Source organism: Thalassophryne amazonica, chromosome 11 (assembly GCF_902500255.1).
Source record: "Thalassophryne amazonica chromosome 11, fThaAma1.1, whole genome shotgun sequence".
Lineage (NCBI taxonomy): Eukaryota > Metazoa > Chordata > Actinopteri > Batrachoidiformes > Batrachoididae > Thalassophryne > Thalassophryne amazonica.
This window is the reverse complement of record NC_047113.1, coordinates 47,450,448-47,463,906: the sequence shown is the minus strand read 5'-3', so window position 1 is coordinate 47,463,906 and position 13,459 is coordinate 47,450,448. Positions and strand designations below refer to the sequence as shown.

Genomic DNA, 13,459 nt, shown 5'->3' with positions numbered 1-13,459 from the left:
TGACGCCGCCGCATGGAAGCAACTCAGTGCCGAGACGATGCAGCTCTGCACCACAACGGCGCAAGGGGCGTAAAGGAGGAAGCAAGTCGGGCGCCGAAAAATTAAACCCGTTTAATTTTTTTGGCGTCCTGTGCTCGACGCAGAAGGGAAGTGGTTCCAGCGCAAGTCGGGGCAAAGAGGTGTAACTCGGGGCAAAGAGACGTTACCCAGCGTGACTCGAAGCCAATTTATGATTCCTGCTGTGTGCCATTGTTCCCGCAGTATAAATCACGCAGGATTGTTTTTATACCGTGTACTTAATGCAGTAAAACTACACGCTGAAAAAAAAGACCACAGAAAAAAAATGCAGACTGATTGCCAGAAATATCCAGTAAGAAGTCCGGACATCTCTAGTCCACTCATGGACGTTCGTTCACGCGTGCACATGTGAACAATTAAAAGAAAAAAAGAAAAAGAAAAAAGTCTGGCTGCAGGCATTAGTTCCTTGTTCTCTGCTCAAACTCTCACATCACAGTTAAAAAAAAAGGCCTAAAAAGGACTTAAGTCCTGAGACAGGACATGTCAACATCAAGTAGAACTCCAGACATCTCCACATTTGCTTGACAGCACATGCGCGCATCTCGCGGTCAGAGGAGGAAAGAAAAGGAAAAAAATTGTCTGCAGGCAGTTAGTTCCTTTCTCTCCCAGACTCTCTCATCATAGTTAAAAAGGACATAAGTCCAGGACATGTCAACATCCAGTAGAACTCCAGACATCTCCACATCTGCTTAACGACTGTTCGTGCACGCGCAAGCATCTCGCGGTCAAGGGGGGAAAGATAAACTATAACAGAACTCAGAGTGCAGCCCTGCAGCTCAGCACAACAACACATAGAAGAGAAGTCAGGTGCACAGTCTGTCTGCAGCCAAACTGTGCACGCTAACTTCTCAGTGCAGAGAACCTGCAGGCTGCGTTCTCACTTCCTCTCTGCCCCCTGCTGCATGCACCTGACACAGAAATTCCTGCGTCGTCATGACACCACAGGAAGCAAATGGAAGCAGCCCCGGTGTGAAAGGGGCTTTATGGTACGAAACTTGGCTGGTTGTCAGTGTAATTTACTCCAGCCATATCAATAAGAGTAAAATCATAATCCTAAAAGTCTCAGATGTAGGTGAATGGGTCCTGTTCAGGGAGGCTTGAATTAGGTTATCACTTAATTGCAACTTTAATGTCCTTAGTGTGCTCTGTGCATCAGGATTTGGTGTTGGCAGATACTTGATAGTAAAACTACTCAAAGCTACTTGAGACATGCCAAATTACCATTATTATTACCACTACAGCAGCAGAACTGTATGTCTCAGCCTGTTATTGTGAAAGATCAAGAAAGAATGTTTGATAGTGACTTCAGCAGAACCAAGTTTGTAATTCCAGACAACCATGATACAAATTTTTACAAATAACTTTATAATTCTACTGTAGATATCAGCACAATTATAACCCTCTGTTAGATAACCGTAACTGTTAATTTACTCAGCTTGGGCAACGCAAATTTACTTTCATTGTGCTGATCACGTTCCCCTCTTTTTGACACCCATAGCTGAAACAACACTTTGCAGTAGGAAATTATTGCACACAAATATAAACCTAAAAACTGCAGTGTTCTCACATTTATTTCTGCTGTGTAGAATGTCACTAGATTTGTGCATGTTACGTGTTAACTGTCTAAAGGTTACTGATCTCAATTTTAATCACAATGCCTTATAGTGACTGTTTTGTCACAGAGTCCCAACTGTGAGAGAGACTTCTCTCTGAAGAGTGTACAATGAAGCAAGGTCAATCTAACCCAGGCTTTCATTGTATGAGATGATACAAACACTGAAGTTGCAATAAGACCCAACTGGTGCCCCAACAGTAATTATACTGTATTTGTTAAGTATCTGCACGTTCCCAAGAAAGAAGGCCTGCACCATATTTGATTTTTCTTCTACTTAAAAAAAAAAAAAAAAAAAGGGTTACGTGCTGTGGATTTTAGCCACGATGAACATGTCATTATTATTATGCAGAGCTATGAGGAATGTAAAGACATCACTACAGCTAAAAGGAAACACTGCTATTGCAAATATAGCAAGAGAGGAATGTTTGCAAAAAAACAAAAAACAAAAAAAAAACACTGCTCAATGTATTCTACCACTCAATGCTACCCCACATTTAGAGCTCTTAAATTAATACCTGATAGCAGGTGATACTACAATGAAGTGAAATTCACATTATGGATCCCTTATCAAAAGTAACCATTGCCCCGTTACCAATTTACAACATGGCATCAAAACAGTAACGGATTTAAAAATACCTGTGGAATCATTGTTCCAACGGCCACCAATTTAAGATGAAACTAAACAGAAATCTGTTCTGGACCAGAATAAATTTGCAGCACACCACTCCAGAAAGTGCTTTGAGCATCTGCTAGATGGAAAAGAAATTCAGGGCTTCACAAGTTACCATGATGATCACTTTTATAGCCCTGAAAATCATGGCTTAAAGCTTAAAATGTGTTGCTAACCCAAGAACCTCATGTCATAGTACAGTCCTCTGGATAAGTGCAGAATGCATGAAGGTATGACTAAAGTTGTAGACATATGAGACAAACATTTAACCAACTGAACTTATAAAAATTAAAGTATCACTGTGTTCCAAATTCACCTTTAATTTTCATTAACTGTAGCTACCTTTACTTTTGAGTCCCACTTTTATTAAAAGGCTGCAAGAAGAGCACCTGGCCTGACGTTCCACGCTGGCCTGAGGAATTCAACTACAACAGGAAATTCCGAGTTTTTCTCACAGCCCAGGAAGATAAAACAGACAAGAGTAACATTTGTCAATAGTGATATATTGAGAGTTTCAATACTATGCCCACTAATTATTTTGCCAAAAAAAAACTTTTTAAACTGCAAAGTTCAAAAGGGGAGTGAAGATGTACAACCCCAATTCCAATGAAGTTGGAACATTGTGTAAAATGTAAATAAAAACAGAATACAATGATTGCAAATCCTCTTCAACCTATATTCAATTAATACACCACAAAGACAAGATATTAGTGTTCAAACTGATAAACTTTATTGTTTTGTGCAAATATTTGCTCATTTTGAAATAGATGGCTGCAACACATTTTTAGAAAGCTGGGACAGTGATATGTTTACCACTGTGTTACATCACCTTTCCTTCTGACAACACTCGATAAGCGTTTGGGAACTGAGGACACTAATTGTTGAAGCTTTGTAGGTGGAATTCTTTCTCATTCTTGCTTCATGTACAACTACAGTTGTTCAACAATCCGGCGTCTCCGTTGGCGTATTTTGCGCTTCATAACGCGCCCACACATTTTCAGTGGGTGACAGGTCTGGACTACAGGCAGGGCAGTCTAGTACCCGCACTCTTACTACGAAGCCAGGCTTCTTGTAACACGTGCAGAATGTGGCTTGGCATTGGTCTTGCTGAAATAATCAGGGACGTCCCTGGAAAAAAAACATTGTTGGATGGCAGCATGTGTTGCTCCAAAACCTGGATGTACCTTTCAACATTGATGGTGTCATCACAGATGTGTAAGTCGCCCATGCCTGGGCACTAACACACCCTCATACCACTCACAGATGCTGGCTTTTGAACTATGCGCTGGTAACAATATTTGTGGTCTTTTCCTCTTTTGTCCGGAGGACACGATGTCCATGATTTCCAAAAACAATTTGAAATGTGGACTCACCAGATCACAGCATACTTTACCACTTTGCATCTGTCCATTTCAAATGAGCTCAGGTCCAGAGAAGGTGGTGGCGTTTCTGGATGTTGGTGTATGGGCTTTTGCATTGCATGGTAGAGTTTTAACTGGCAATTGTAGATGTAGCAACAAACTGTTAACTGAAAATGGGTTTCTGATGTGTTTCTGAGCCCACGCGGTAAGATCCTTTACACAATGTCAGTTTTAATGCAGTGCCGGCCTGAGGGATCGAAGGTCACAGGCATTAAATGTTGGTTTTCGCATTGCCGCTTACGTGTAGAAAGTTCTCCAGATTCACATTGGTCTTAAACTGTTGGACTATTTTTTCACGCAGTTGTTCACAAAGTGGTGATCTTCGCCCCATCTTTGCTTGTGAACGGCTGAGCCTTTTGAGGATACTCCTTTTATACCCAATCATGACACTCATCTGTTTCCATTAACCTGTTCACCTGTGGAATGTTCCAAACAGGTGTTCTTTGAGCATTTCACAATTTGTTGAAACACCCATTTCAAGGGCATGTCCTCTTCAGCATAAGGCAACATGATCTCTTCAAGTATTCTGACATATCCAAACTGATCCATGATACCTGGTATGGGATATATAGGCCCAACATCATAGTAGGAGAAACATGCCCATATCATGATGCTTGCACCACCATGCTTCACTGTCTTCACTGTGAACTGTGGCTTGAATTCACAGTTTGGGGTCGTCTCACAAACTGTCCTGCGGCCCTTGGACTCAAAAAGAACAGTTTACTCTCATCAGTCCACAAAATAGTCCTCCATTTCTCTTTAGGCCAGTTTGGCAAATTGTAACCTCTTCTGCACGTCTTTTATTTAACAGAGGGACTTTGAGGGGGATTCTTGCAAATAAATTAGCTTCACACAGGGGTCTTCTAACTGTCACAGCACTTACAGGTAACTCCAGGCTGTCTTTGATCATCCTGGAACTGATCAATGGGTGAGCCTTTGCCATTCTGGTTATTCTTCTATCCATTTTGATGGTTGTTTTCCGTTTTCTTCCACGCGTCTGATTTTTTTGTCCATTTTAAGCATTGGAGATAACTGCAGATGAACGCCTATAGTTTTTGCACCTGCGTGTGCTTCCCCCTCTCCAATCACACTTTTTAATCAAACTACGCTGTTCTTCTGAATAAGGTTCAGGTTAGGTAACTTTATTGTACCTGTAGGTAGATTTGGCTTGCAGCAAACAGAACAAGGCGTCCATGTTAGTCAACACAACAACAACAATAAAAAAATAAATAAAAAAACCACTAAAATACTAACAAAGAACATACACAAAACAAGTTAAACACCACCAAGGACTCACAACCTTAAAACCACTAAAAAGATGGTCAGCTTAAAACTAGTGTGCAAAGGGCAAATAATAAATAAGTATATAAATATCTAAATATAACCATATGCAAACCTACTAAGATTTGTTCAGTTGCACAATTGCTGCTGGGACAAAACTACTCCTGTAGCGTTTGTTCTACACCTTGGGACTCTAAACCTACGGCCAGAAGGTAAAAGCTGAAATTCATTAGCCAGGGGGTGGGAGTCATCAACTATAATGCAGTTGGTTATCCGCTGTAATTGTTTAGTGTACAGGGACTCTAAACTCAGCTGGCGATTCACCAATCACCGACTGGACCATTTAATGATCTGACTCAGTCCTGTTCCTATCCTTCAATGTCAAACTGCCAAACCATGGCCACCAAGAAAAAGCTAAAACAGATTCAATAAAGCACGATAAAATAGTGTTAACATGGTTCGTCAATGTGAAAATACGACAGTTTCCTGAGACAGAACAAGCGCTGATGTCCTTCCTATACACCACCTCACAGTTTGCCTCAAAATTCAGCGAGTCATCAATAATAGTCCCAAGGTATTTATAAGTTTTCACAATTCCAACTGGTTGACCATTCATTGTTGTGTTGCCAGGTGTGAATAATGTCTTGAACGTCCCATTTTCCTCAGGCTTTCAAAGAGAAAAGCATGTTCAACAGGTGCTGGCTTCATCCTTAAATAGGGGACACCTGATTCACACCTGTTTTTTTTCCACAAAATTGACAAACTCACTGATTGAATGCCACACTACTATTATTGTAAACACCCCCTTTTCTACTTTTTTTTTTTTTTTTACTAATAGCCCAATTTCATAGCCTTAAGCGTGTGCATATCATGAATGCTTGGTCTTGTTGGATTTGTGAGAATCTACTGAATCTACTGGTACCTTGTTTCCCATGTAACATAAGAAATATACTCAAACCTGGATTAATCTTTTTAGTCACATAGCACTACTATTATTCTGAACAATACTGTACCACTTAGCCAGTGTTAAAAGCCAGGGAGAAGATGGGTTTTCAGTCTGGACTTAAACTGTCCCACAGACACTGAGGACCTGACAGTCAGCGGAAGATCATTCCAGAGTTGTGGTGCTGCCACAGAAAAGGCTCTATCACGTCTGGATTTAAGCCCAGCTTTAGGAACAGCCAGGAGAAGCTGGTCAGCTGACCTCAGATGTGGAGTGTAACGGCTGCAAGAGCTCACTCAGATACATTGAGCCTATACAGTGCAGACACTTAAAACAATCAGCCAAAACTTTATATTTACATGAAAGCCGACAGGGAGCCAGTGTAAGGTGCAGAGCACAGAGGTGATGTGCTCATGCTTCTTTGTTTTAGTCAAAAGACGGGCTGCAATGCTCATCATGAGAACCTTGTAGTCTATGTACCAACATCTAAAGCAGGCAGTTCATCCGCCAAGTGTTCAGTGTGAAAGACATTCTATGAAATGAAAATTGTGAAATCTGAGGAAAATTTGCAGGGGAGTTGTTGACTACAACCCCTGGCAAAAAATTATGGAATCACCGGCCTCAGAGGATGTTCATTCAGTTGTTTAATTTTGTAGAAAAAAAGCAGATCACAGACATGACACAAAACTAAAGTCATTTCAAATGGCAACTTTCTGGCTTTAAGAAACACTATAAGAAATCAGGAAGAATAATTGTGGCAGTGAGTAACGGTTACTTTTTTAGACCAAGCAGAGGGAAAAAAAAATATGGAATCACTCAATTCTGAGGAATAAATTATGGAATCACCCTGTAAATTTTCAGCCCCAAAACTAACACCTGCATCAAATCAGATCTGCTCGTTAGTCTGCATCTAAAAAGGAGTCATCACACCTTGGAGAGCTGTTGCACCAAGTGGACTGACATGAATCTGGCTCCAACATGAGAGATTCAATTGAAACAAAGTAGAGGATTAGCAAACTCTTAAAAGAGCATAAATCATCACGCAATGTTGCAAAAGATGTTGGTTGTTCACAGTCAGCTGTGTGCTAAACTCTGGACCAAATACAAACATGGGAAGGTTGTTAAAGGCAACATACTGGTAGACCAAGGAAGACATCAAAGCGTCAAGACAGAAAACTTAAAGCAATATGTCTCAAAAATCGAAATGCACAACAAAAAATGAGAAACAAATGGGAGGAAACTGGAGTCAACGTCTGTGACCGAACTGTAAGAAACCTCCTAAAGGAATGGGATTTACATACAGAAAAGCTAAACGAAAGCCATCATTAACGCCTAAAGAGAAAAAAACAAGGGTTACAATGGGCTAAGGAAAAGCAATCGTGGACTGTGGATGACTGGATGAAAGTCATATTCAGTGATGAATCTCGAATCTGCATTGGCAAGATGATGATGCTGGAACTTTTGTTTGGTGCTGTTCCAATGAGATTTATAAAGATGACTGCCTGAAGAGAACATGTAAATTTCCACAGTCATTGATGATATGGGGCTGCATGTCAAGTAAAGGCACTGGGGAGATGGCTGTCATTACATCATCAATAAATGCACAAGTTTACGTTGATATTTTGGACACTTTTCTTATCCCATCATTTGAAAGGATGTCTGGGGATGATGAAATCATTTTTCAAGATGATAATGCATCTTGCCATAGAGCAAAATCTGTGAAAACATTCCTTGCAAAAAGACACATAGGGTCAACGTCATGGCCTGCAAATAGTCCGGATCTTAATCCAATTGAAAATCTTTGGTGGAAGTTGAAGAAAATGGTCCATGACAAGGCTCCAACCTGCAAAGCTGATCTGGCAACAGCAATCAGAGAAACTTGGAGCCAGATTGATGAAGAGTACTGTTTGTCACTCATTAAGTACATGCCTCAGAGACTGCAATCTGTTATATTAGCCAGAGGTGGTGCAACAAAATACTAGTGATGTGTTGGAGCGTTCTTTTGTTTTTCATGATTCCATAATTTTTTCCTCAGAATTGAGTGATTCCATATTTTTTTCCCCTCTGCTTGGTCTAAAAAAGTAACCGTTACTGACTGCCACAATTTTTTTTCCTGATTTCTTATAGTGTTTCTTAAAGCCAGAAAGTTGCCATTTGAAATGACTTTAGTTTTGTGTCATGTCTGTGATCTGCTTTTTTTCAACAAAATTAAACAACTGAATGAACATCCTCCGAGGCCGGTGATTCCATAATTTTTGCCAGGGGTTGTAGTTTTTATCTAATGATACTTTTTTAGCATCTCCTGGAAGAACAAATCTCAAAATTAGTGGATATTTAAATGATCCTATATTCAACCTTTTATTTGACCTGTCAATGATGATGCTGAAATAACAGAATATGACGTGGAAGTAGGACCTGGAATGATTTCCTTTTTAATCGTAAACCAAATTATGCATCAACTCAGAACAATTAAACTACCTGACATTTATGAAGACTGAAAAGACTGTTACAGCAAAAACCACAGCTAAAGCTTGTAGAATATTTGGAAAATCATGGTAAAATATCAATAACATACCTTATAGTAAAAAGTCACATATTCTTGTGTAAATTCATGCAGCCTAAATCCATTCAAAGCCACACGTCTTTTACAATGAAAGAAAGTCTAGATTAGTGAAAAAGTCACAATCTTTTTTCTTTCTATTTTTCCAGGGAGATGAAAATTCTTACCGTGTTTTCCTGAGGGGGCACAGTTCACGTTTCCTGTTTCTTTATTTTTCAGGTGTGTTGATGAAGCCAGCGACGATTCCACAGATTCTTGTCCTTATAAGACTTTTTCAAACCATCTTTCTTGCCATCTTCTCTCTGTGCGACGTTGGTCCGTGACACAGACATTCTGCCAAATCTTCTTTGAAAAACTTGAAAGCTCTAAAAGTTTGGGATGTCAACATGCAAAGTTAGCTTAGGCGACGCACAGGAGCCACACGCGCTGCGGCAGCAACCAACCAAACCTGCTTACGACAACTGTCGTAACAGCTACGCTTTGAGTGACATTTTTCCTCTGTGAAACTCCGCGGATCTGAGGGAAACCGATGTGTAGCTGTAACACCAGATCAGTGTCCGCGGACTTATAAAACTTACACGAGTGTCGTTAAAAAAAAAGAGAACGCTTTGCGATAAGCATTTTAAAAACTCAGTGATGTTCACGATTAAAGAGTACAACACTAACACCCCACCCCACCCCACCCCATGATGAAATCCGCAGAATCCCCTGGATCCGTGGAGTTTTCACAGCCCTGGTTTAACCTTTTATTTGAACTGTCAATGATAATGTTGAAATAACAGAATATGACATGGAAGTAGGATCTGGAATGATTTTCTTTAGCTGTAAACCAAATTATGCATTAACTCAGAACATTAAACTCCATGATATTCATGAAGACTGTTAAACGGTTTGAACATATGTAACCATAATATCAAATTATGGCTACCACTGAGAGACTAAAATCATCATAGTTATCATAAACTTTTAATTCAATTTCATCTTCCAATTTCAACCTACCATATAAGCACACAGCCAACATTACTGAGTGATAATGTGATATCCATATTATCCATACATACCAAATGAGTCCACCCACCACTTTAATCATATTTTAGATCTTGTTCTGACTTATGGTATGGAAATAGAAGACTTAACAGTATTCCCTGAAAACTCCCTTTTGTCTGATCATTTTTTAATAACATTTACATTTACCCTGATGGACTACCCTGCAGTGGGGAATAAGTTTCATTACACTAGAAGTCTTTCAGAAAGCGCTGTAACTAGGTTTAAGGATATGATTCCTTCTTATGTTCTCTAATGTCATATACCAACACAGAGCAGAGTAGCTACCTAAACTCTGTAAGGGAGTTAGAGTATCTTGTCAATAGTTTTACATCCTTATTGAGACAACTTGGATGCTGTAGCTCCTCTGAAAAAGAGAGCTTTAAATCAGAAGTGTCTGACCTCCGTGGTATAACTCACAAACTCGTAGCTTAAAGCAGATAACCCGTAAGTTGGAGAGGAAATGGCGTCTCACTAATTTAGAAGATCTTCACTTAGCCTGGAAAAGAGTTGTTGCTCTATAAGAAAGCCCTTCGTGAAGCTAGGACATCTTTCTACTCATCACTAATTGAAGAAATAAGAACAACCCCAGGTTTCTTTTCAGCACTGTAGCCAGGCTGACAAAGAGTCAGAGCTCTATTGAGCTGAGTATTCCATTAACTTTAACTAGTATTGACTTCATGACTTCTTTGCTAACAAAATTTTGACTATTAGAGGAAAAAATTACTCATAACCATCCCAAAGATGTATCGTTATCTTTGGCTGCTTTCAGTGATGCCGGTATTGGTTAGACTCTTTCTCTCCGATTGTTCTGTCTGAGTTATTTTCATTAGTTACTTCATCCAAACCATCAACATGCGTATTAGGCCCCATTCCTGCCAGGCTGCTCAAGGAAGTCCTACCATTATTATGCTTCAATCTTAAATATGATCAATCTACTTTGTTAGTTGGTTATGTACCACAGGCCTTTAAGGTGGCAGTAATTAAACCATTACTTAAAAAGCCATCACTTGACCCAGCTATCTTAGCTAATTATAGGCCAATCTCCAACCTTCCTTTTCTCTCAAGATTCTTGAGAGGGTAGTTGTAAACAGCTAACTGATCACCTGCAGAGGAATGGTCTATTTGAAGAGTTTCAGTCAGGTTTTAGAATTCATCATAGTACAGAAACAGCATTAGTGAAGGTTACAAATGATCTTCTATGGCTTCGGACAGTGGACTTATCTCTGTGCTTGTTCTGTTGGACCTCAGTGCTGCTTTTGATACTGTGACCATAAAATTTTATTACAGAGATTAGAGCATGTCATAGGTATTAAAGGCATTGCGCTGCGGTGGTTTGAATCATATTTGTCTAATAGATTACAGTTTGTTCATGTAAATGGGGAATCTTCTTCACAGACTAAAGTTAATTATGGAGTTCCACAAGGTTCTGTGCTAGGACCAATTTTATTCACTTTATACATGCTTCCCTTGGGCAGTATTATTAGACGGTATTGCTTAAATTTTCATTGTACGCAGATGATACCCAGCTTTATCTATCCATGAAGCCAGAGGATACGCACCAATTAGCTAAACTGCAGGATTGTCTTACAGACATAAAGACATGGATGACCTCTAATTTCCTGCTTTTAAACTCAGATAAAACTGAAGTTATTGTACTTGGCCCCACAAATCTTAGAAGCATGGTGTCTAACCAGAATCGTTACTCTGGATGGCATTTCCCTGATCTCTAGTAATACTGTGAGAAATCTTGGAGTTATTTTTGATCAGGATATGTCATTCAAGCGCATATTAAACAAATATGTAGGACTGCCTTTTTGCATTTACGCAATATCTCTAAAATCAGAAAGGTCTTGTCTCAGAGTGATGCTGAAAAACTAATTCATGCATTTATTTCCTCTAGGCTGGACTATTGTAATTCATTATTATCAGGTTGTCCTAAAAGTTCCCTAAAAAGCCTTCAGTTGGTTCAGAATGCTGCAGCTAGAGTACTGACGGGGACTAGCAGGAGAGAGCATATCTCACCCGTGTTGGCCTCCCTTCATTGGCTTCCTGTTAATGCTAGAATAGAATTTAAAATTCTTCTTCTTACTTATAAGGTTTTGAATAATCAGGTCCCATCTTATCTTAGGGACCTCGTAGTACCATATTACCCCATTAGAGCGCTTCGCTCTCAGACTGCGGGCTTACTTGTAGTTCCTAGGGTTTGTAAGAGTAGAATGGGAGGCAGAGCCTTCAGGCTCCTCTCCTGTGGAACCAGCTCCCAATTCAGATCAGGGAGACAGATACCCTGTCTACTTTAAGATTAGGCTTAAAACTTTCCTTTTCGCTAAGGCTTATAGTAGGGCTGGATCGGGTGACCCTGGACCATCCCTTGGTATGTTGCTTTAGACGTAGACTGTGTTTCATAATTATTGTATGGCCTTGCCTTGCAATGTGGAGCGCCTTGGGGCAACTGTTTGTTGTGATTTGGCGCTATACAAAGAAAAAAGTTGATTGATTGATTGATACTGTGAAGAACCAATTAACCTATCGAAGTGAAAAGGCATGTTTCCACCAAAAATTGACCACAAGTACATGTATATCAATGCTATTCCTCAGACAAAAACAGCCTACATTTTGTGACAAGAGATGTGCAGCTCTCTTTCAACTGAAGCAAAGATGCAAATCAAGGAATGAAATACTAGTGACTCAGGAACACATTCAACATACCCTCAAGTCATGTCCCAGTTTGTCCACATAGTATGTCCTGATTCTACCTCTACCCAAAAGCCCTTCACAGTTTTTGACCATTTTAGTCTATTCAAATGAAACTCAAAGCCAAGTACAACCTTTGCAAACACACACACACACATATATACATATACATACATATATACATACACACACATATACACATACATATATACATATATATACACACACAAGTTTGTGCATTTCATGAGACAGACTTAATGGTGCATAACCATATTTGACAAAATCTGGCATATACCTGGATAAATGATAAAGTAATAGGTATGCGAGGCTATCATTCGTAAACTACTCATTTGACTTACATCAAAGTTGTTGAGAGCATATGCAAGCTCTCCACCGCCGGCTGGCTGACTCAGTGCTGAGTCTTCAGTTGCTGTGGCTTGGGCTGCATTGGAAGATGCCGGAAACTGCATGCTGCAACTGCTTGTAGATCAGGTCACGGTTAGCCTTGTAAGCTGCCACATCAGGGTGCTGCAGGCAAGCACGGGACGCTGTGTACAGCATGGGGATATTCCTCTGTAGGACTCCACGGGCGGCAGCCATTTGGTCCTTGTGGTGGACATCTTTCAACTCCTAGCAATGAGCAATAGTATTAGAGGACAAGGGATGGAAAGTAGCAAGGCGAGACCAAGAGAGAGGAAAGCATCAAGGGTTAGTCTGCGGCACATAAACGGTAATCTGGATATGGAGAACAGGTCCCCCGTAAAATTTATTTTGATTCACATGTGGTTTATCAATGTGATAGAGTTCGTTTTTGGTGGCCTAGACTTTTCAGTCCCCAACCAGTGGCCTTCTGGTTTGTCTCACACCCAATAATGCACCCATCCAAGGAAATTCACAAAACTACTCAGTTACAGACCTTGCATTTCTTTTGAAGCTACCAGTAATTGTAAATTACCTGCTGTCTCTTGGCTGCCATGATATTCAGCTTGTCCACCTCTGGTTTCAAAGCCTTATATTGGATTCCCAGGTCCTGCTCAGTTCCAGCATTACGCACCTTGACCAGGTTCTCCTCAACCTAAAATAGGTATTCCAAAAAGGAGGCACAATGCTTTATTTAAATAACAATATTCTGTTAGCTGCATATTAGCCA

At 40.1% G+C, this 13,459-nt stretch overlaps 1 protein-coding gene across 1 annotated transcript in view; it reads right to left on the bottom strand.

Moving 5' to 3' along the window:
* Positions 1–13,459, bottom strand: part of ctnna1 (catenin (cadherin-associated protein), alpha 1) — a 266,205-nt gene that overhangs the window by 206,313 nt on the left and 46,433 nt on the right. Inside the window, 1 exon segment of the mRNA XM_034181512.1 lies at positions 13,265–13,384. Within this exon segment, the coding sequence (XP_034037403.1) occupies positions 13,265–13,384 (120 nt within the window).